Consider the following 25,875-nt stretch of genomic DNA (forward strand, 5'->3'; position numbering starts at 1 on the left):
AGGTGTTTATTATTAAAGGTGAAAAAAAATCCAAACCATCATGGCCCTGTGTGAAAAAGTGATTGCCCCCTAAACCTAATAACTGGTTGGGCCACCCTTAGCAGCAACAACTGCAACCAAGCGTTTGCGATAACGTGCAATGAGGCTTTTACAGCGTCCTGGAGGAATTTTGGCCCACTCATCTTTGCAGAATTGTCCTAATTCAGTTACATTAGAGGGTTTTCGAGCATGAACAGCTTTTTTAAGGTCATACCACAACATCTCAATATGATTCAGGTCAGGACTTTGGCTAGGCCACTCCAAAGTCTTCATTTTGTTTTTCTTCAGCCATTTGGTGGTGGACTTGCTGGTGTGTTTAGGATCATTGTCCTGCTGCAGAACCCAAGTTCGTTTCAGCTTGAGTACACGAACAGATGGTCGGACATTCTCCTTCAGGATCTCTTGGTAGACAGCAGAATTCATAGTTCCTTTTATCACGGCAAGTCTTCCAGGTCCTGAAGCAGCAAAACAGCCCCAGACCATCACACTACCACCACCATATTTTACTGTTGGTATAATGTTCTTTTTATGAAATGCAGTGTTCCTTCTACGCCAGATATACTTGGACACACACCTTCCAAAGAGTTCCACTTTTGTCTCATCGGTCCACAGAATGTTGTCCCAAAAGTCTTGGGGATCATCAAGATGTGTTGTGGAGAAATTGAGACAAGCTTTGATGTTCTTTTTGCTCAGCAGTGGTTTTCTCCTTGGAACTCTGCCATGCAGGCCATTTTTGCCCAGTCTTTTCCTGATGGTGGAGGCATGAACGCTGACCTTAACTGAGGCAAGTGAGGCCTGCAGTTCCTTGGACGTTGTTGTGGGGTCTTTTGTGACCTCTTGGATGAGTCGTTGCTGCGCTCTTGGGGTAATTTTGGGCGGCCGGCCACTCCTGGGAAGGTTCACCACTGTTCCATGTCTTCGCCATTTGTGGATAATGGCTCTCACTGTGGTTCGCTGGATTCCCAAAGCTTTGGAAATGGCTTTATAACCCTTTCCAGACTGATAGATCTCAATTACTTTCTTTCTCAATTGTTCCTGAATTTCTTTGGGTCTCGGCATGATGTGTAGCTTTTAAGGATCTTCTGGTGGACCTTACTGTGTCAAGCAGCTCCTATTATATATAGCTCCTTATATATAAGTGATGCCTTGATTGTGAACAGGTGTGGCAATAATCAGGCCTGGGTGTGGCTAGAGAAATTGAACTCAGGTGTGGACAACCACAGTTATAGTATGTTTTAACAAGGGGGGCAATCTCTTTTTCACACAGGGCCATGATGGTTTGGATTTTTTTTCACCTTTAATAATAAACACCTTCATTTACAAATTGCATTTTGTGTTTACTTGTGTTGTCCTTGACTATTGTTTAAATAGGTTTGATGTTCCGAAACACTTAAGTGTGACAAACATGCAAAGGAACAGGAAATGAGGAAGGGGGCAAACACTTTTTCACACCACTGTATATAGTCCAAATAAAAATCCTGTCAGATATCTGAAACAAATTCTGGGGAGACTAGCAGATTTTAAAACAGGAGATGTAATATTGGCGGATGATCTCAACTTCGGTATGGATCCATCTCTGGATAGTATGCCCCATGCAAAGGGGATAAGTGGGAAAAGTATGAAAACAATTAAACTCCGACTGAGACAAAATCAATTGATGGATGCCTGGAGGATACAACATGAAAAAATAAAAAAGACTACATTTTTTTCTCCCCGGTACACGGGACGTACTCCAGGCTGGATTATATAATGGTTGACCATAGACTGCTTGAGACCGTGCTGGAAACAAAGATAGGAATAGTATCTCTGTCAGATCATTCCCCGGTGATAATGAAGATGAGGATACCTGGAATACATAGACATCCGTTTACTTGGCGATTAAATGAGAACCTTATACAGGATAAGAAAATCGCAGAAATAATACGGAAAGAAATAGAATTCTATTTCTCAACGAATGACACTGGTGAGACGACGGATGCCTCCCTTTGGGAGGGACATAAAGCATATATTAGGGGTATCCTCATCTCCATAGGGGCAAGAAAAAAAGGGAAAGAATAGAGAAAAGGGATAAATTGATAAAGGAGGTCCATAGATTGGAGCAGGAACATAAAAAACATAAAGGACCAACAACAGGAACGCTTTCATTTATTGATCAATAAGCGAGAGGAACTAAAAGATATGTATGACCAGGAAACAAGGAGGGTATTAGAGGGGAGAGCCAGAGAGAGATACTATGGGGAAAACAAAACAGGTAAATACTTAGCGAGACAGGTGAAAAGGAAGAGAGAGATTAATTTTATTGAAAAAATACAGGATAAGAACGGGAAGATGGTATATACAACTAGGGAAATCGCGGAAGTATTCAAGCAATATTATGAAGCTCTGTATAACGTAGGCCAGAAAGGGGCACAAGGTAAAGGGGAAAAGGAAAAAATCTAAGAATTTTTGTACAAAGCAAAATTACCACGTCTACCAGACAGTGGTAGACATAATATGGATAGACCCATTACAGAAGAGGAAATCCATAATGTTCTAAAAGACACGGCATCGGGTAAAAGCCCGGGTCCAGACGGGTTTACGATCACCTACTTTAAAAAATATAAGGAGATCTTAGTCCCTAAACTTTGTAAATATTTGAATGGATTAGGTACAAAATACGAAATGGGGGGAGAGGCCCTGCGAGCTTCAATTACGCTGATCCCGAAGGAGGGCAAGGATCACTTGCTCTGTTCTAACTATAGGACGATAGCCTTATTGAACACAGATACAAAGCTATACGCTAAAGTTTTGGTGTCTAGACTAAAGGAAAAAATGATAGAATTGGTACATCCGGATCAGGTAAGATTCATACCCGAGAGAGAAGGTAGGGATAATGGGGTGAGGGCATTGCTCCTTCTCCAGGCCCTAAAAAACAATGGGTCCCCAGGTCTATTCCTGTCAATGGATGCCGAGAAAGCATTCGACAGGGTAAACTGGGGACTCATGATAGAAACTCTACAAGTCATGGGTATGGGCCAGAGGATGATCCAGTGGATCAAAGTACTCTATAACCACCCGCAAGCTGCGGTAAAGGTTAACGGAGAATCATCCGCACAGTTTCAAATGGGAAATGGCACCAGACAGGGGTGTCCATTATCACCCCTTCTGTTTGCGCTGTCTCTCGAACCCTTATTGGCCTCTATCCGAAACAACCCAGATATAAAGGGGATTAGGGTGGGAGAGGATGAGCACAAACTCGCAGCATATGCAGATGATGTGCTTTTTTTCATCACCAACCCTAGGATAACGATTCCGAACCTGCTGAGGACGTTGGAAAAATTCGGGAAAATATAAAATTTGAAGATAAATCTGGGCAAGTCCGCAGTCCTAAACATCAATATTAGTAATCTGTAAGAGGTGAAACTCCGCGCAGAATTTCACTTTCCCTGGCGTAAGGAGATCAAATACCTAGGAGTTTTTCTCTCAGATACTATTAGGAAAATATACATGAATAACTACATTCCATTATTAGATGAAAATAAAAGAGAAATAAAAAAAATTTCAACAAGTCCTCTCTTGTGGTTAAATCGGATAAATGTGGTTAAAATGATTCTGGTCCCGAAGATCATATACAAGTTTCAAATGTTGCCCATCTCACTCCCTTCGGCCTTTTTTAAAATACTAAGAAATTTAATCTCCAAGTACATATGGCAATATAAAAAGCCGAGAATTGCCTTTGCGGTGCTAAGGAGGGGGAAAAAACAAGGGGGGTTGGCAATCCCGGATTTAAAAAAATATCATACTGCAGTGGTACTTTCACGGGTGGTGGAGTGGGCGAAAGAAGCAAACGATAAGAGATGGGTTAGTTTAGAAAAGGCAATATGCCAAGCACAATTAGGGAGAATAATATGGAACCCTCCACAATATAGGCCAATAGGAGTTAACACACATGAAATAACACGATATGCACTTAAAACTTGGGATCTAATCCATACACAAAATAAATGGGATTATAACTCACCGTTGATTTTTTTGAAAGAAAATGATTATTTTTTGCCTGGAAAACAGGAAGTGGGGGGGTAACTGGATAATAAAAAAATAATGCACAATTAAAAGATATATTATTTATGAGGATTGATGCATGGCGGTTCCTCCAGTTACGTCAGTTTGTTGCAAAGCTTCCCCAACCAGTACGAGGTGAAGAAGAACTAAGGCCTATTGAATGGCTCTGTCAGAGAAAAATCAAAAAATAATATAGCTCGAATATACAAAATCCTCTCAGAGGGGGACGAGCTGGAGGACCCGGCGTATATCAAAAAATGGGAAAAGGAGCTGGGGTCACAATGTAGCACTCAAATTAGAAAGAAAATACTTAAATTAGTTCATTGTGCGGTGGTGGATAATAAACTAATGGAGACGAATTATAAATGCCTAGCAAGGTGGTATGCCACCCCTGATAAACTGAGTAAATTTGGAGCTGAGCAACCCTCGGATTGTTGGCGTGGATGTAAAAAAACTGGGAACATGGGCCACATTTGGTGGGACTGTCCCATTATTAAAAAATACTGGAGGAAGATCATTGATATAATAAAAGTTGTAACAAAAAAATAAATAAGAGAAGACCCATGGATTGTTCTATTCCATGGGACAGATGAACCCACAAAGCAATATAAATCCTTGCTAATTCCCATACTGCTTGACACCGCGAAAGGTTTAATTCCGAAAAAATGGAGAGAGAAGGAGAGCCCTAAAATACAGGATTGGATCTTCCGAGTAAATGAAATACAAAACATGGAATGTTTTAATGAAGGGGGAGAGGATTTAACAGTAGAAGAGGGCGGTGTTGGGAAATGGGAACCCTGGAAAAAAATTTAAAAAATCATGGAGATATGTTGAGGAAATAACACAATAATATGAAGGAAAAACAACTCCTGTTAGAAAAAGACAACTAAATTACGAACCCCATGAGAAACCTGCAAGGAAGGGTAGGAGGGTGGGGTAGGGCGGGTGAGGGGGAAGATAGAAGGGAATTTAAGGTTAAGAGGGTGCATGTACAAAGTAAGAAGACATTAAGAAATGTTTGTAAATATGAACAATGTGTTTTTTACTTGTTCTCTCTTTTTGTACTTTGATGAAAAAAAATAGATAAATAAAGATTAAAAAAAAAACAAAAAAAACAGGGACATGTAATTACAATTCTTGATATAATATTTCACAGGAGGCCCGTTCCTGTGCCCACCCAGAGTAACTGTAAGGACTTATAGTGTTGTGGCACCAGCACCACAACCACCAAAGGTCAATTTTTCTACCACTGTTCAACAATGGCATGTAATTACAATTCTTGATATAATCGTTCACAGCAGGGCGCTCCAGCGCCCACCAAGAGTCACTTTGAGGGCTTGCAATGTTGTGGCAAAACCAAACACCTTGTTCTGCCATTTCTGCAGAGCATATAGGGCAGGCCCCTACTTTCAAACATCCAACTTACAAACATCTCCTACTTGCAAACGGAAGGAGACAACAGCAAGTGAGATGAAAAAAGATGGACGACAAAACAAATTATACAGGGGTGATAACCCTTCCCTATGTTTTCCAAAAAGCTTAAAAATAGATTTTTTGACTGGAGCTACACTTTAAAAATGTACCAGTTGAAAATTACTCGGTTCATTCCTACTCGCTAGGGGGAAAACATCTAGTAGATCAGAGGCACAGCAACAGCATGCACTGCCAACTTACAGCAAGCAAGGCTTGTAAAGCACTGCTTTACAAAACTACTGCTTTTACAAAATCCAAGTATACCATGCCCACAGCCACCTCTCTGTCCAAGGTTTTGCTTACCTCCTCAAAGAAATATCAGGTTTGTCCAACAACAACTTCTGTCTTTCATGAATTCATGCTGACTTTTGCTCAAAATGTTTTTTTCTAGCAAAAAAAAACGAATCTATGTGGTCTTTTATTAAACTCGCCAGTATCTTCCCAACTACAGAAGTTACATAGTAGGTGAGGTTGAAAAAAGACACATGTCCATCAAATCCAACCTCTTTTCTTTTGATCTTAATGAGAAGCCACGTGTCTTATTAAAGAGGAAGTAAACTCTCCCACTCTGATGCTTCTCTTCATTTAGTCCATTATAATAAGTAATTATCAAACTATAGCCACTGTAATCCAGCCCAAATCGCATATTACTTACTAAAGAAACTTTAAAAAAAACTTGTTTCCAGGGGTTAGGCAGCACCATCTTAAGTATTGTTTTCTGAGTCCACAGTGGAGTGTATTTCCGCCCTTATATTGAGCACTTCCTGTACTGTTAACCAAGCCTCCGTCTCAGTCCAACGTTTCTAAGGCAACTCTGCTTCCCTGTTCATAGTTGACTTGTTTTATTTCATAGTATTTACTTGTGCCGATATCTAATGTTTCTCTTTGTCAGTCTTATCAGCGTCAGCTGATGAGACAAGACTGCAGTAATGGCCAGGTTTACATTGTATGTCATGTCACATGGTGTGTAGGAGGAAGCTCTGAATGAGTCTGAAGTCTGCTGGGAGTTAAGTAGTGTGCTGTAGGAAGTCCTGACAACAGATAGAGAAGACAGAGAGTGTGCCATAAATCAGGGGAGATCTGGGCATGCTCAGTGACTTCATTCTACAGAACAAAAAGGATTACAACAATACTAAGCAAGTAAGGAGATATCTACAAGCAGTGTTCATTAGGGTTTTGTATGCCGATTTACATGGGACAAAGTTGTGGGGGAGGGTTTACAACCACTTTAAACTCCCTTCCACAGAAAAGTTTTATCCCTACTGTGGGGTCACCAGTATTTGTAAATTGAAATCATATCCCCTCTTAAGTGTCTCTTCTCCAGAGAGAATAAGTTCAGTGCTCATAACCTTTCTTCATAACCAATATTCTCCAGTCCCTTTATTAGCTTTGTTGCCCTTCTCTGTACTCGCTCCATTTCCAGTACATCCTTCCTGAGGACTGGACAGCATACTCCGGGTGAGGCCAGACCACAGAGTCTTGTAGAGTGGGAGAATTATCACTTTATCTCTTGAGTTAATCCCCTTTTTAATGTATGCCAATATTATGTTTGCTTTGTTATCAGCATGCCATTGCTGAACATATCATCTACTAGGACCCCGAGGTCCTTTTCCATTCTTGATTCCCCCAGAAGTTCTCCCCCCAGTGAGTAGATTGCATTCATATTTTTAACACCCAAATGCATTATTAAAATTTTTTCCAAATTAAACCTCATTTGCCATGTAGTTGCCCACCTCATTCATTTGTCAAGATCTTCGTTCAAGGTTTCCACATCTTGTGGAGACATTATTGCCCTGCTTAGCATCATCTGCAAATACAGAGATTGAACTGTTTACCCCATCCTCCAGGTCTTTTTGAACAAATTAAATAGGATTGGTCCCAGCACAGAACCCTGGGGGACCCCACTTTCCACCCCTGACCATACCGAGTACTCCCCATTTATCAGCACCCTCTGAACTCACCCTTGTAGCAAGTTTTCAAGCCATGTACTCACCCTATAGTCCATGCCAACGGACCTTACTTTGTACAGTAAACATTTATGGGAAACTGCGTCAAATGATTTTGCAAAATCCAGATACACCACCTCTATGGGCCTTCCTTTATCTAGATGGCAGCTCCTCATAGAAGGTTAATAGATTGGTTTGGCAAGAACGATTCTTTATGAATTCATGCTGATTACTGCTAATACCATTTCCATTACTAAAATCTTGTATATAGTCACTTATCACCCCCTCCAAGGGTTTGCATACTATTGATGTTAGGCTAACTGGTGTGTAATTCCCTGGGATGTATTTTTGCCCTTTTTAAAATACTGAAGCTACATTGGATTTTCTCCAATCAGCTGGTATTCCAGTCAGTAGACTGTCAGTAAAAATTAGGAACAATGGTTTGGCAATTACTTGACTGAGTTCCCTAAGGACCCTCGGGTGCAAGCCATCTGGTCCCAGTGACTTATCGATGTTAAATTTTCCAAGTCTATTTCTAATTCTGTCCTCTGTTAGCCATGAGGGTGCTTCCTGTAATGTGTCATGAGGATAAACACTGCATTTGTGGTTACTGAAGCCCCCCCCCATTCCCTCATGATGACCGAGGAGAAGAATAAAAAGCAAACATGTCTATGGTTACTTGGTAAAGTCTGGAGAAAAAGATTCAACTTCCAAAATATGGAAAGGCATCTTATCAGTAAGAGATGTGGAATATAGGTTCTGGCCAGCTCAGATTTTTTATTTTTTTTAAAAGGCCTGGATTATTTTTTAAACCACAAAATCTAACGGGATACTAATATTTATAGGTAAAATTGATCCAAGGAATATTGGATTGCCACTTGGGAGATCAGGAAGGACTCTTTCTCCTCCCCCCCCCCCCCACCCAGAGCAAATTGGATCATGCTTTATTTTTTTGCCTTCCTATGGATACTGTGGGTATATGATAAATGTATATTGAGGTTTTATGGTTTGTGGTAAGCATAAGAGACTGGATTTCCCCATAACAAATGGCCAGTGACAGCAATGAATATCACAAGTAGTAGAGGTGGATCACTTCACAGGATATACAGTACCTGACAGCGAGAATGTGTTCCTAGTGGTGATCCCATCACGCTGGTTCTCCGGGACAGGGTACTGTACATCTTGCGCTGGCTGCAATAGGAAAATGTGACATTTTCCTATTGCAGCCAGCGCGAGAAAGAAGCGACAATGTTGCCTCTCTAATAATAAAACCTGCATGGGTTCCCCTCCAGGGGAAGAAGACCCCCGGAGCTGCCTAATAAATTACTTTAAAAGCCTGTATAGTGTGTTTTTTTTTTACACTTTTTTCCCCCAGGGGAATAGGTAGGGGTACCCCATACTCATTCACATAGGTTAGGGGGCGGGGATCTGGGGCCCCCTTATTAAAGGGGGCTCCCGGATTCCGATAATCCCCCCCACCCGCAGACCCCAACAACCAATGGCCATGGTTGTCGGGAAGAGGCCCTTGTCCTCATCAACATGGGACAAGGTACTTTAGGGTGGGGGGGCCGCAGGGCGTACCCCTTCCCCAAAACACCCACCCCCCATCTTGAGGGCATGCGGCCTGGTACGGTTCAGGAGGGGGGGGCACTCACTCGTCCCCACCCCCTTTCCTGACCGGCTGGGCTGCATGCTAGGATAAGAGTCTGGTATGGATTGTGGGGGGACCCCATGCTGTTTTTTCAGTGTAAGGGGTTCCCCTTAAAATCCGTACCAGATCGAAGGGCCTGGTATGCTCCTGGAGGGGAACCCATGCCATTTTTTTAATTTAAAATTTGCTATAGAGTTCCCCCTCATGATTCATACCAAACAGAGTGTCTGGTATTGACAGGGATCCAAGTCGGATCCCCGCACCAGTGTGAACCTGGCGTCAATGTTAGCAATGCTTGTCACTCATTGGGAAAGGAAAATAACACATTTTTCCTTTCCCGATGAGCGAGCCAGCTCAGCGCTGGCTCCCGCAATGGGGCTTGCAGGGTGTCAATCTTGACGATAAAAGTGACTTTACAAACAGCAATAAAAATGTGACAATGGTTCTAGTCTCCCCCTTTTCCATCTAAAAAACAAACAAACAAAAAAAAAAAGATAACACTAAATTTGACAGTTATATTACTTCTTCCCTTTGAATACTGCTCAAATGACAAAGAAATATATTTCATGGAAAACCATCAAAAATTAGTTTATGCTTTTACGCAAATCTTAAATAATTTTCCTTTAGTTCCACTGAAATATAGACTGAGATTCAGTTAGAGCAGATTGTGTCACACAGAATTCCCATGAACTCACCAGTTCCAGCCTTGTTTGTTGGGAGGGGAATACTTATCCATCAGCGCTGTGAGCTTTAACAAAGACAGTTTCTGGATCCTGTTCAAGTGAGCCGCTGACTGTCTTTCAACTTGCATGGAAATATTTTCAGGCTCTGGACTGTCTCTGCAAATTTCAAAATCACAAACAGCTTAAAATGCTTACTGTATCGCAAGATACTTAGCACATTTTTTTTTTACCAGGTATGATGTATAAAGAAAGAAATTAGGCATTGATCATAGTTTGTATGAAACTAAACACATCTTAATTCAGAAACACAATCTAAAGTACTACTTGTCCGGAGTCACCCAAATGCAAAAAAGAAAAAGAAAAACAGCCCTGTATAGGGGAAAGATTTAAAAGATCTCAGGGTAGCTATATAAACTATTTAAAAAAAAAAAAAAAAAACACATGCACACACACACACGCTGCAATATACTACAGACATTATTAATTACACACATCTTAAAAAATAGATGCTGTCTGATCACTGTATAGAGCATACATAAGAAAAAGACAATATTACATCAACTAGTACTATATGTCTGAGCGCTCATATGAAATTCGGCTGCATTCACTGTACTACTTTGGGCCGACTTTAATGCGAGTTGGGGTCCATAGACCTCAGTTTACACAGGCATTCCGTGAAATTGCAACAAAATCATGTCAAAACCGCAGCTGCAAAATTGCGGTAAAATTGAAGCAAAATCCCGTGACTTTGAAGTCACGGTAGTGTGAGGTCCCTGTCACACTTGTGAGACTTGTCCTGTGACTTGGGACTTCAAAGTCGCATTACAAGTCGTTCCCCATGATTTCCAATGATAACCATTCATATACGTGCGACTTCAAGTCCCTGTACTAATTTTGGTCCAACTTTAGTGCGAGTTGAGGTCCACAGACTTCAAGCTTACAAATTGTGGCAAAATCGCGGCCCTGAAATTGCGTTAAAATCGTGGCAAAATCGCATCAATGTAAAAGGGGTCTTAAAGGGGCCCGAAGCTCAAAAAACTACATGATATTTTAGGCCCCTTTCACATTACTGCGACTTCAAAGTCACAAGATTTTGCCACAATTTCAGGGAATTCCTGTGTAAATTTGAGGTATATGGACCTCAACTCGCATCAAATTCAGACCAAAGTAGTACAGGGAATACTTTGAAGTCGGCACAACTTGAAGTCGCACATATATGAATGGTTATCATTGGAAATCATGTGGAATGACTTGTCATGCGACTCTGCGCGACTCTCCCAATTCGCAGGACAAGTCGCACAAACGTGAAAGGGGCTTAAGCGTATGGTTTGCAGGCAGAAAGTTGGTGCGCTTTTACTGTGATTTTCACAGGTCAAAAAGGTCACCAATGTAAAAAGCAGAAAAACGCCTCCAATTCTCCCCTCCCAAAAAAAAAAAAAAAAAAGTACACGCAGATGTGAACAGGGCCAATTTAAATGACTGGGATTTTGCTTGTTGGGCGTTTTTGAAATTTTGAGATGAGCGTTTACGAGCTGAAAACACTCAGGTGTGAATGCAGCCTAAAACAATTTTTATCAATAATGTAACATTAGTTTGAAGTATAACTAGCATAAAGGATCTAGATTTAAAACACAGACAGTTCAAAATAAACATGCACATGTATAAAAAAAAAAAAAAAAAAAGTCTCAAATCAACACCTATCACCAGCACAGATCTGATCACACTTGGGTGTTTAGATATTTTCATAATGGAGAGCGTGTCTCCCAATTCCAAGGTTTTCAATGCTGCCATGTCTGAATCTCGTCATAGGACTTATAAAAAAAGTTAACCACAAAAGTTGTCCTTCCACTTCCATGTAAAGGGTGTATATATCTGTCTAGACAAGTCATTCATTACTCAATAGAGATGGGCTCAGGCGTGTTTGAAAGCTAATGTGCCTTATACCGCCAGTAAGCCGAGGCAGGTGAGACATTTCCGTATCTGTGCAGTGGTGAACCGGGAAATGTCGAACTGCCTGCTGTGATTAGCCACGTGCAGTGTTGGCTTCCTGGCGGGATCGGTCACGTGGGATTTCAAACATGCCCAAGCCAATCTCTATTACTCAAGTACCCACTTTACAATGCAGGAAAGGGAATGCACTACTTGTGTGGACTGACAGGCGGATGATTGAAAGGTCCTACCCGTCCATTCACAGATTAAGTTTCATTCATAGAAGCTGTAGAAAATAAGAAGAAATTGGTTACATGCCAGACCATCAGATGCTTGAAAAAGAAGTCCTTTATTGTCACATATATGGTCATATATGCAGGGTACAGCAAGTCGGCGCGTTTCACACGGATATACCGCACTTGTGAATAAATGTGGTGACCCCGAGGTTAGCACCTGCACCCAATGCACCTGACTAGTGTCTGATGCGGTGTGTTTCTTTCAACTATAATGGCTGAATAGGACAGATTTAGAGAACTGTCAAAATGTAAGACTTTAGCAAAATGTAAGTTCTTCTATTGTATTGGACAGTCCAATATCGTATTGCACAGTGTCATAGCTCATCTCAAAGTGTCATTCCCCATTACCTAGCAGCACAGGCTATTGGCTACGCAGGTAATAAACCTACAGATTGTCGTACCACCTATATGGATGATTTATTATCGTTCATTTGAAACTATTATTGTCTGTAAAATAAAATTATTTTTTACATCAACCATTTCTATACAAATTCTCTGCTGCTAAAAAAACCCTGGGTTGACTTCCTGTTTTTTGTACGCTTTTGGGTTATGCAGCTCTGGGGGCTCCCCCATTGTGTTTTGTTTTCTATAAACCTACAGATAAGTAAATAGTAAATGGTGTTGCGCTCCACACAAAATTAATTAAATCTAATAATTAGTAAATAATCGCATAAAATCTTAAAGACGCACTCATGCGATTAAAATTACTTTAAATTATAACTACAAACTTTTGTGCTAAAATTTATACCAAGTGATTAGTAGAGTGTTCAGATAATAACTTATTCCTAGTGTTGTTCATAAAAAGAAGATCTGAATGATCTATACCATCATAATAAAGTGCAAGTGAAATAATATATGTAAAAACGCAAATCCTAATAATAACACTTCACAAGAATCGTGACATCAAACAAAAGTGTGACAGTCCATAAAAGTACATCCAAGTGCCAACGTGCGTACAGAAAACTTGTGTAAGAGAAGAATGAATACACAATAACAAAATATATATAAAAAATGTATATATAAAAATATATATCAAAAAGTGAAAAGACAATAAATCCAAAAAAAGGAGGGGTTCCTAAAAAGTGTCTCTTAAATTCGCATAAAAGGCTAATGATTCAGTTTGTGCAAAAAAATATTTTATAGAGTGAATCCACACTGTGCTATGTGAAGGGTTAATCCTGTGAACAACCCCGGGATAGTTCCACCAGTGATCTTGCAGCTCCTCAAACGTGGGTGCTCACACACTGAGTGCAGTGGGTACCTTACCTCACTGCTGTCAGTTAGACAGCAATATGCTCCAATATAGCAGGTGTCTCCTCAATTCGGATGTATGTCCTCAGTAGGTGTAGGAACACTCCAAAGATTTGCGGTGTATATCCCAAATACAATATGGGCGCCCCCAAAACTGTTCCTCCAGATACTCCGCAAAGGATCACAAGTCAGACCCAAGAAAGAGAAGAAGGGGCTCCAATAGTGAAGTACGTCACACAAATACTTTATAAAAAGGACCAAGTCCTTTTTTTGGATTTATTGTCTTTTCACTTTTTGATATATATTTTTATATATACATTTTTTATATATATTTTGTTATTGTGTATTCATTCTTCTCTTACACAAGTTTTCTGTACGCACGTTGGCACTTGGATGTACTTTTATGGACTGTCACACTTTTGTTTGATGTCACGATTCTTGTGAAGTGTTATTATTAGGATTTGCGTTTTTACCTATATTATTTCACTTGCACTTTATTATGATGGTATAGATCATTCAGATCTTCTTTTTATGAACAACACTAGGAATAAGTTATTATCTGAACACTCTACTAATCACTTGGTATAAATTTTAGCACAAAAGTTTGTAGTTATAATTTAAAGTAATTTTAATCGCATGAGTGCATCTTTAAGATTTTATGCGATTATTTACTAATTATTAGATTTAATTAATTTTGTGTGGAGCGCAACACCATTTACTATTTACTTACTATCACTTGAGGGGAGGGTTTGCACCTCTGCCGGTGTTTTTGCTGCAACCATACCAGTCTTCTTGAATTTACCATTGTAGCGCGAGGATAACCTATTATTACCAATTTTGACCTACTCTCCCATATATCCTTGCAGCCATAATGGAGGTGTTTTCCTTTATGGAAAAAAGGAAAATTGATTTAGAACAAGTGTTTAACAGCTCAGACTCCAATACAATAAAAAATGGGGGTTTGGAGAGTCTGATGCGGAAACTGGGCCACAACATGGAGAAAAAAGTGAGCCTTTGGTGGGACATAACCACTTTTGAACAGTACCAGAAAGACAGCATAGTGCCGAGACGACTCAGATGGGACATCACACCAAATGATGGTCTGGTTGACCAGGAGTCGATCGATGAATGGTTCACTTTTTTCAATGCAAAAGGCTTAGAACTACTCACTTTCCTACTAAGAAGAAAGCAGAGCAAATTGAAGAAAATAGATCAAACCATAGGAGAGATAAAAGGGGAACTGGAAACACATAAGGATAAGCCTGAACTCACTTTACTCATGTCACAACTGAATAAAGACCTAGCCAAGAAGGACAAAGAAGTCCAGACTAGGAAAAGTAAGAAATATACAAGGGATATTAATGATTTTAAAAATGAGGATGTTTTTAAATGGCAGAGACAGAGAGGTAATTTGGATCCGATTTCTACATTCTCCACTCCAGAGAAAACCATACAACATGAGAATATCCAACATAGACCAGAACGAAATGATCCACAAACTGGAAGTATGCCGGAGCCATCTAGGTATCCAAGGGGTAATGAGAGAGAGAATGACCATAACTACTCCACACCACAAAGAACTGAAAGACCGCCTTACCCAAACCAAACCCCACATAATGGGGGTAAAAAACCTCACTGGAAAAATAATAACCAGAGGAGAACACAGAATGGCAACTATAATAGACCACCATATGACCCTAGGGATCAAAGGGAAAATAGAGGCCCACCCCAAGGAACGCAGGGCCAACGAGGGAGGACCCCCCATATAATTATGGGACTGGACATAGAGATAATTGGGGTGCACCTCGTGACTATCCCCACTCGGATGGACGCTATCCAATACCCACACATAATTATTATGCTCCCCTAAGGGATAACTATGAGGAAAACAGAGATGGGAGATCCCATGGCTATTACCAGGACCAGTATCAAAACAGGCCTTTTTTAGGGAGGGGCATGGAGAATCACCCACCAAGACGCCTAAACGACCAGAGAGATCAAAGAAGAAGCCCTGTAAGAAGAGAGGAAAGAGGTTCGGAAAAAGAATACAGGCAAAGAAGAGACTAAAAGGTGAGGGGATCTTTAACCTTAGTGGCCTTCCTCTATCCCAAGAAGAGATTGGTGTATTAGATAAAGGTCTCAAATATGCCCCGACGAAGAATTTAGACAAATTTGAAACATATGTAGGAATACAGAAATATATAAGGACCCTGAACATTAAGAAATATCTGGCCGGTAACCCGATTAAAAAGCGAATCGAGAATGAGGATCCAGGTATTATACGGAGTGAATTAAGGAACAAATCAGTTTTTAACCCTTTGGTTTCGAATAACAGACATATTGAAGTTTTTAAAAAAGTGGTTTTACAAGATTTGAAAGGTCTAAAAATTAAGAAACTGGAGGAACCCAAATGTGTAAAGGGTGGCATTAGTAAATTAACAAAGAGGAAAGATATAGTTATCCGACCTGCTGACAAAGGGGGAGGTATCGTAATCCTTTCCAAAATGCAGTATAAAGAGAGTATGGCGAAATTGCTGTCAGATAGCACTACCTATACAAAATTGTCTAGGAACCCAGTTTTTAAATGCAGAAAGGAGCTGGAACAGGTGGTACATCTTGGATTAAAGAGAAACATCTTGAATAAAAAAGAAGCGAAGTATTTGATCCCTGAGGCATGTAGGACCCCGATTATTTACTCGCTCCCCAAGATCCATAAGGATAAAGTGGACCCACCCCCAAGACCCATAGTTAATGGGATCGACTCTTTGACCTCAAGAATGGGGGAATATATCGATAAATATCTCCAACCAGTGGTCAAGCAAACAAAAGCATACCTTAGAGACACCAAACAAGTATTACAAATCCTGGAAGGACTGCCAAAAGAGGAAGGCCCATGGATTATGGCATCAGCAGACGTCTCGTCATTATATACAATAATCCTGCACCACCAAGCGTGTGAGGCTGTGAAGTGGGGCCTAAGGAAATATAGTACATTGCCATGCGTTCAGCGAAAATACTTAGTGAAATGCTTGGACTTTTGCCTTAAGAACAGCTATTTTTGGTACGACCGCGAGTATTACTACCAAAAAACTGGAGTTGCGATGGGAGCTAAGTTTGCGCCCAGTGTAGCTTGCCTTTTTATGTCTCAATGGGAAGAGGATGTGGTACTACCTGGCAAACCTGAAGAGCTAATGCTGTATAAGAGGTACATAGATGACATCCTCATATTTTGGAAAGGTGATATAGACAGCTTAACCGCATTCCTGGAGACATTGAATCGCAACGACAGGAATATCAAATTATCATGGGTAGTTAATAGTGAATCCATCTCATTTCTTGATCTAGAAATCCTACAAGAAAATGAAACCCTACGCACAAGAACGCACTTTAAAAATGTTGACAAGAACAGCTACCTGCCAGTTATGAGCTGCCATCATAAAAACTGGTTGTGCAATATCCCAAAAGGGCAGCTAATGCGTTTGCGCCGAAATTGCACAAAAATTGAAGAATATCTTACACAAGCAGAGAAGATTGGCCAAAGGTTTACAAATAAAGGATATAAGGATGAAGAAATTAGAATGAAGATCTTAGAAGTTAAAAACATGGATCGCATGGAGATGATTAAAGACAAACAAACTCCCAAGCTGGAAGCTGGCAAAGTACCAATCATATTGAACTATAATGCCCAATATAAGAAAATAGAGGCGATTATTAAAAAATACTGGTATATTTTACGTTCAGACGTGCACCTAAAAGATCTTCTACCCCAGTATCCAAAGTTCGTGTACAAAAGGGCACCGACATTGAGGGATAAGATCGTCAGGAATGTTCCTGACCCACCATACAATGGTGTGACCTTTTTCACGGGAAAAGGCTTCTTCCCATGCAAGCGATGCTTTGCGTGTACAAAAACAAAACGCCCACCTGAAAAAAAGACTCAAATTTAGCTCCACAAGTACTGGGTACTCCTATGACATTAAAGATTTTATTTGCTGCAACACTGAAGGGGCCGTGTATGTCCTACAATGCAGTTGCGGCCTACAGTATGTAGGCCGTACCAAGAGACCCCTGAGGGTTTGCATAAAGGAACATGTCAAAAACATAATTAATGGATTTGACAAACACAGTGTGTCGAAACATTTCCTGACACACCATAATAAAGATCCTACCCATCTCACATTTTGGGGGATTGAGCCCTACAGGAAGCATTGGAGGGGGGGGGTCATAAAGTGAGAACACTCAGCCAACTAGAATCAAAATGGATTTTCACTTTAGATACTTTTGTACCCCAAGGGCTCAACATAGAGTTTGATCTTAACTGTTTTATCAGTAATTTTTAGATATTTTTATTATGGATTGGAATTTTACATATCTGAAGTGCCACGACATATATCGGTCTGTTTGTTTCGGTTTACTGTACTTAGGATGATACACTGAAATGGAAATATGGGAACTTTGGACTTCATTTCCGGTATCCATCCCTCAAATCGCATATATATGCAATTCTCCTGATACCTTGATGATCGCTAAATAAACTGTCGGGGGCATTTTATCTCCACATTAGAAAATACCATGCTACACTGTTTTAGATATAATTACGTTTTTACCCATAAATTAAAGAGAGTACCAATATTTTAATATTTTATATACTACCTCCTGTCTTAAGCCATTTTTAAGAAATTTTTTTCGAATTCTTTTATAACATCTTTTATCTTAAACTATTAGTTTACGAATGTTTTGTCGGTCCCGTCGTTTTAACAGTAAGTCAATGTGTTTAATCCTCTATCAACACCAAGAATGCTACTTGGAGTCATAGAGGTGGAGAAATCTCGTGTCGTTGCCCAAATAAATGCAACTACCGGGTGTCTGAATTGAATTTTAGTCCATGTAAGCGGACATATATCTGTCTAAACGATGAATAAATTAGCTTAGAACCTATAAGAAAAAACGACCGGGAAGCGTATAGAACCGGTCGGTACTATAGCCTATTAGAAAATGGCCGTGTAATTAGAGTCGTGACCGCGAATAGTAATAGATAGGACTGACTACAAGAAAATGGCCGCGAATTAGAGATCCTATTTAAACGTTCGTCCACCTCCTATGCATTAGTCCCTGATGAAGTCACGTGATCTATGACGATACGCGTAGGATTGGCCTAGGAGGACACCGGAAGTGACGTCCGGGGTACGAACGAGGAAGCCGTTCGTTGTTTTTAGCTGTAAACGTTTGAAATTTATTACATGAATGTGAGTACCCAGGACTTGGTCCTTTTTATAATAAAGTATTTGTGTGACATACTTCACTATTGGAGCCCCTTCTTCTCTTTCTTGGGTCTGACTTGTGATCCTTTGCGGAGTATCTGGAGGAACAGTTTTGGGGGCGTCCATATTGTATTTGGGATATACACCGCAAATCTTTGGAGTGTTCCTACACCTACTGAGGACATACATCCGAATTGAGGAGACACCTGCTATATTGGAGCATATTGCTGTCTAACTGACAGCAGTGAGGTAAGGTACCCACTGCACTCAGTGTGTGAGCACCCACGTTTGAGGAGCTGCAAGATCACTGGTGGAACTATCCCGGGGTTGTTCACAGGATTAACCCTTCACATAGCACAGTGTGGATTCACTCTATAAAATATTTTTTTGCACAAACTGAATCATTAGCCTTTTATGCGAATTTAAGAGACACTTTTTAGGAACCCCTCCTTTTTTTGGATTTATTGTCTTTTCACTTTTTGATATATATTTTTATATATACATTTTTTATATATATTTTGTTATTGTGTATTCATTCTTCTCTTACACAAGTTTTCTGTACGCACGTTGGCACTTGGATGTACTTTTATGGACTGTCACACTTTTGTTTGATGTCACGATTCTTGTGAAGTGTTATTATTAGGATTTGCGTTTTTACATATATTATTTCACTTGCACTTTATTATGATGGTATAGATCATTCAGATCTTCTTTTTATGAACAACACTAGGAATAAGTTATTATCTGAACACTCTACTAATCACTTGGTATAAATTTTAGCACAAAAGTTTGTAGTTATAATTTAAAGTAATTTTAATCGCATGAGTGCGTCTTTAAGATTTTATGCGATTATTTACTAATTATTAGATTTAATTAATTTTGTGTGGAGCGCAACACCATTTACTATTTACTTACTATCACTTGAGGGGAGGGTTTGCACCTCTGCCGGTGTTTTTGCTGCAACCATACCAGTCTTCTTGAATTTACCATTGTAGCGCGAGGATAACCTATTATTACCAATTTAAACCTACAGATAATCCACAATTGCTTTACAATACCAATTTTACTTCTTCTCCTGCAGGCAATTTAAAAAGACCTATATGACAGGAAAGGGCTGCTTTTACTTGGCTGGGAAAGACACAAATATTTATATACTTCTACACATGCAAGAGTAAAATATCCTACCAAGGGTGCTGTTCTTCCAGATATTACCTATAATAGCAGCTGTATGGCTTGTACCCCATTAGCTACTTGTGTATGACAACGCCAGAATAGTTTATGCTATTTTATGGAGATTCAAACGAACTGATGGGCTTGGCCTGCCAGACCTAAAGCTTTTAGCACTAGTGATGGACGAACTTCCGACAAGAAGTTTCGCTAACGCGGCCAAAGGTTTGCGAACCGCAAAGTTTGCGGAGGACCCCATTGACTTTAATGGCAGGTGAACCTTAAAAACCTCCAGGTCATATTTTCAGCCACAAAATACTTACTAGCTGTGCACACATAGTCCCACAACATGGACACTGACATAACAAAAGTATTAAGTGAATCTGGGAACGACAACGACAAGCATTCTTTTATTTATCTGTGAAATTTTGACAATTCAGCATCTTCCTGACAAAACAAAAGACAGAATGTAAAATGGCCGCCAGATCAGGTCTATTTATAAGGTAGGGGGAATGTCCAATTGTCCATGTGCTGTCCTGTACCCCATGATGGATATGTCATCATGGGTGAAAGTTCTTTCCCAATGTAAACGCATATGTCCGCCGCATGAACAGCGCCAGAAGTCTGCCGGTTTGGCAAATCGCGAACACGCAAAATTTGCCACAAACCGACCGCCGGGCGAACCGCAAGGCCATCCCTATTTAGCACCAAAGATAAATGGGTTTCTTTGAAGAAATTTATGGTGAGGCAAACTCCCCACATTCCGCATGGCACATTCACCCTGGCTGACAAGTATAAATGTTCTCTTGCCCATATTTCCTACCTGCTGAAAGCAGACAAAAGCCTTATGCCAGCTCTTTGAAAGAAAGGTATAATTCCTTCTTTGAAGGAGTGGTGTTTGAGGGTTAATGAGATTATGGAAAATGAAAGGAGGATCTAAGACCAGCCATAGACAGAGTGAATGTCTTTCCTGCAACCACGGGTTCCCCCATTAACACAGACAGTGCTGACATGAGTCCCTCTTGCCGAGCCATTGTGTTCTCCGGGCGGAGGAAGCCGTCCCTGCCAGCAGAACACAGTAATTATTGCTAGAAGCTTTAACAACCGTTGGCGATAATTGCATGTAAATACCGTCAGGCTGGTTGTACCCAATGTGATCGATTGATCATGCATTTAGCCTGCCCATATATGGTTTGAATCTCGGCCAATTCCTGCCGGACCAGTCAAGATTCGAACCGTCTATTAGCTGACGGATCAGTTCCAAGAGGCAAACATTATTGGTATATAATACAGTAGCATTGTGAACAGTCACCTTTCCTGAATTCAATTTGAATATAAAAAAAGATCAAAAACAGGTTTTGCATTATTCACCAACAATCCAGAGATTCTCCCCCCCCCCCCCCCCACAGTTTTTATTTTCTGCCACCAGATGTTCCCAGTCTAAATTCCAGTATATTTTAACCCACTTTCACTGAGCCCTGGCTGTCCTGGACCTGCCTTCTCCCTATCAGCAGGCTTTGTATTGACACACAAACTTATTATATTATTAATAATAATAATAATAATAATAATAACTTATTAACTCCTGATACTGCATTTGCCTCTCACACCCCAGCCCTGTTGTGCAGAGACTGCCAAAGGCTGATACCAGGTCAAAGTCAAGCGCTTCAATTGCTTTTATATAATAAATACATAATGCAATAATATGCAGCATTGCTGTAAGTAATATTGACCAAGTGAGATCTGTATTGTTTGGACAGAAGTGGGCAGGCTGTAGGCATCTGTATTACTGGGTTGCAAGGCAATATACATGCAGCTACTTCCAATAGAGTCAACCAGGGTTGATGGCTGTACACATGGCAAATTCTACATGTGGTACTCAACCTGCAAATATTGTCATAGAAGTGCACTAACTAAAGTTGCATAACCCCTATTTGAATTATTATTATTATTTAGCCTGTTTGACTGTTAAGTTGTGTTGAGTCCTTGATGCCCTCATGGTGTGAATGATTTTCTAGAAAAAAAAAAATGAAACATTTTTGATCTGTTGTGCTCATGCAATATAGAGGCAAAATAACCTAACGTGCATATTTTTGTGCATTGATGATTACATACAAAACAACCATTCAAGATGTCAGACTATGTCTGCACAAAATTACATCTCTGCAATTCATGCACTTTTTTCCATTTTTGTCTCCAAGATGCTGCAAATACCGTAAGATACCATCGATCTTTCTAAAAATCCAGTATGCTGCTAACTTAAGTGGACAATGCTGCCTCTCTTGTAATGAGGTCCCAAAGCGGTATGATCAGCTCTGCTCAAGTCTCTATTCTTGGATCACAGAACAGCTGTATGTTATGGAGATGAGGAGAGGGTAAAGTGTTCTGTAGTCCAGCAGGAAAGAACTTGCGCATCAAATAACTTTGCATGAGCTTTCAGTACAGTAGGAGCAGAGTTGACAGCCCACTACAGGAAGGTTGTGGGCACATATATTTTTTATACTTGCAGCATATTTTAAAGGGATAAAACATGGGGAAAGGCGCGTGTATCGCAGAGACATAGAATCAATTTTTTTCCCCAAAAACACTCTTAAAAAATAAGCAATGTCACTTCACAGCAAAGGCAGAATTAATCAACTAACCTGCTACAGTTGATTAAGGGAGATTGAATTTCTGAAATGGTTATATATGGCAGATCTGGATATTCACCGTCAGTGTGCAGTTTAGAAAAGTTGACGTCTGAACAGTCTGACAACTTGTCTTTCACTTGGGAATGACCAGTTTTAGGAAAGGATGGACATGACATGGATTCAATAAAATCAGAGCTCCCATTCTCTGACATAATTTCAGACCAAGAACTGACCAGTTTGCTGAGTCCATTGGCATCCTCAATAACATTATCCAGTTCTGAAAAAACATCATCATCATCATCAGGTGAGCAAATTTTATCAATCTGGAAGGAAACATCGGGTACATTATCATAAATGCTTAGTCGATTGCCAAGTGATAAGAGTGGAGCTTCAGTGTCTTTGATACCATTAGCTCTAATCCGGTTACTGTTTAAGCCATGAGTGCTTCCAGTCCTCCTGTTTACAGAAGTCTCTTTGATCGATAAAATGCTGTTTGCAGTAATAGTTTTAGGAAATGTCCCAGGCCTATGGCCTTGTGGTGTGTGAAATATTTGACATTCATGCAAATTTCTTTCATTTTTCAGCTTTTGATCAGAATTCTCATTCCACAAAGGAGGATTTGAAGCTTCAACATACTCTTCATCTACTCCCCGTTTTTTCATATGACTTCTGGCTCTAATAATTGGACTTGGGGTACTCATGGTGCTGCTGTTTTCAGATGGACTACTACTGTTACATGCTTGGAGAGCGCGAGAAAAAGTAGTTTCTCTTTGTGATTCCGTAAAGTCTGAAATATTTATACAGTTAAGACTGCGCAATTTCTCGTTATCAAGATCATCAAGAAGAACTGGGCTACTAATGATAGGTTTGACCTTTGGATGTGGAATTCTTTTTACAACAGAACTTCTAAGCCGAAACTTCTCCATTTTCCTGAGCAGACTATCTTTTTTGCCAGAAGGCTTATCAACCAACTTCTCAGTGGTTATATTTAGTATCTCAGTGGAAGGAGGGCCACTAAAAGCTGAATCTGGACAAATATGTTTTAAGGATGAAGCTCTAGAGGAGGATCTGCTTGTTGATAGATCTTCATATGTTTTAGAAAAGCAGCCACTCTCACCACTACTGGAGCTGTACATCGAGGATGCATCATTTCTTTCTCCTTGATTCAAAGCATCCTCTACTGGGATCTTTTCTATTCGTACCGAAAGGGAAGACGTTTGTTCACATGGAGAAAAATCAATATCTTCCAGGCGGGACCAGCGTTTGCTTTGCCTCTGATAAGACCATTTACTGCTAATGGCACAGGGTTCATCATCTTCAGATTCATCACTCTTAAAAATAAAATGTAATGGGTTTGAAAAGCAAGGCAACTTAGCAACATTAACAGGTCAATTATAAAGATGACCAGGTCAAACACACCACTAGTCAAAGTCTTTATAATAATAAATCTACTGTTTATTAACTACTTAAGTAACCCCCTGCAGAAAAAATGCAAGACAATATGAAAACCCACAAGATTACTTCATTTTGGAATGCAGACACAGCAAGGTTATCTAACTTTTTGCCAAAACTTTTTTGGTAATGATGAAAAACTAGAGTTCGTCTTACCAGTAACTCTGTTTCTAGGAGTCATCCAGGACAGCACTAGAGAGATAGGCTCCACCTCCAGAGGCAGGAAACACATCAGCAGATCTTTAAAGGCCAGAACAGCTTCTGAAACAACAAAAACACTTGTCCAAAGTTATAACAGCATATAGGGAGGGAATCCCTGCTGTCCTGGACGACTCCTAGAAAGATTTACTGGTAAGACCAAATCTAGTTTTCTTTAGTCATCTGTCCAGGACAGCACTAGAGCTACCGCTTGGAGGGCTTTTCTCCCAAACACTTGGTCTTGCACTGAGATAAGGTCCAATCTATAGTGCTTCATTAAAGTCGAGTAGTTTGACCAAGTTGCTGCTCGACAGATTTGTTCTGGCGTCGCAACAGCTCACTCTGCTCAAGAAGCCGATAGTGCCCATGTGGAGTGAGCCATGGGGGAAAAGAGACATTCCTTTTTCATAATTGTATAGGCTTCCACAATAGCTTGTTTAATTCACCTTGCGATTGTGTTTTTTGAAGCTTGGGATCCCAATTTTTTTCCACATGTAATATAAATAGAGCATTGGTTTTTTGAATGATTTTCGACATTTCCAGATACCGTAAGACACAGGCTCTCACATCCAGTTGGTGGCAAAACAATTTCCTGTGTTCTATGGAATTTTGTCACTACTTTAGGCAAAAACCCTGGGTCTGTGCGTAGTAACAGCCTGTCTTTAAAAACATGCAAAAAAGGCTCTTTAATGGAAAGTGCCTGTAGCTTGCTAATGGCTTGCTGTGGATAAGGCCACTAAGAAGACCATTTTGAGCACGACACATCTTAAGGAATTCTTCCTGTGACCATTTTATCTAACCCTGTAGAACTGTCAACAGGTCCCAATTTGTCAAAATCTTAAATGGAACAGGTCTAATTCTGGCTAACCCCTTAAAGAACCTGCTACTAGAAAGAATTGTGTTAGCCACCCTGTCCAAGAGTGGACTTGGTCTGACGGACCAGAGACTCCGCGGACAATCTGCCCGTGTGTGTGGGCTCTGGCGGACCTTTTGTTCCCAAAAGTCAGACTTAGAAATAAGTTTTGATTCAAAATTGACAATCCGCCCGTCTGTGTGCTAGTCCGCCTGACTTTTGAAATTAACGGATTTGCCCGCACACGAAGAAAAGTCCGTTCATTTTGAATGTGGCTCCAGGCAGATGGCACTAGAGAAGGAAGTCAATGTCGCCGCCTCCATTGGCGAGATTGACGCGTCACTAGCCCCGTCACCTGGTATGGACTTAAAGGGGAAGCGCTGAAAAAACGACATGTGGGTCCCCCCAAAGTCCATATCAGACCCTTATCCGAGCACACAGCCCGGCCGGTCAGGAAAGGGGGTGGGTATGCCCCCTCCCTCTTGAGCCATACCAGGCCGTGTACCCTCAACATGGGGGGGTTCTTTGGGGAGGGGAGAGCCCTGCGACCCCCCCACCCCAAAGCACCTTGTCCCCATGTTAATGAGGACAAGGGCCTCTTCCCAACAACCCTGGCCATTGGTTGTCATGGTCTGAGGGCAGGGGGTTATCAGAATCTGGGAGCCCCATTTAATAAGGGGGCCCCCAGATACCGGCCCCCCCCACCCTATGTGAATGAGTATGGGGTACGATGTACCCCTACCCATTCACCTGGTGAAAAAAGTGGATCTAAAAAAAAAAAAAAACACAGCACAACTTTTTAAAATAATTTATTGGAAAGCTCCGGTGGTCTTTTCTTCTGTCTTGGGGGGTCTTCTCACCGGACTCCTCAGCTATCTTCTGCTAGCTCTTTTACTAGCGGAGGTGCCCGGCCTTCTTTGTCGACACCGCCATCCGGGGGTCTTCTTCAGACTTCGGGGTTTTGTCCCGCTCTTCGGTTCTTCTGCCGGGCCATGTGTTCGTGGG

At 40.6% G+C, this 25,875-nt stretch overlaps 1 protein-coding gene across 2 annotated transcripts in view; it reads right to left on the minus strand.

Moving 5' to 3' along the window:
- The window catches only part of LOC143963764 (rho GTPase-activating protein 7-like), a 411,625-nt gene that overhangs the window by 120,469 nt on the left and 265,281 nt on the right, over nt 1-25,875 (minus strand). For both annotated transcript variants that reach the window (XM_077473491.1, XM_077473490.1), the window contains exons 5-6: nt 22,380-23,698; nt 9,846-9,989 (exon numbers count right to left, since the gene is read on the minus strand). In XM_077473491.1, the coding sequence (XP_077329617.1) occupies nt 9,846-9,989; nt 22,380-23,698 (1,463 nt within the window). The remainder of the gene's footprint in view (nt 1-9,845; nt 9,990-22,379; nt 23,699-25,875) is intronic.

Source organism: Lithobates pipiens, unplaced genomic scaffold, assembly GCF_037356315.1.
Source record: "Lithobates pipiens isolate NorthernLeopardFrog02 unplaced genomic scaffold, aLitPip1_a1.2 Scaffold_8, whole genome shotgun sequence".
NCBI lineage: Eukaryota > Metazoa > Chordata > Amphibia > Anura > Ranidae > Lithobates > Lithobates pipiens.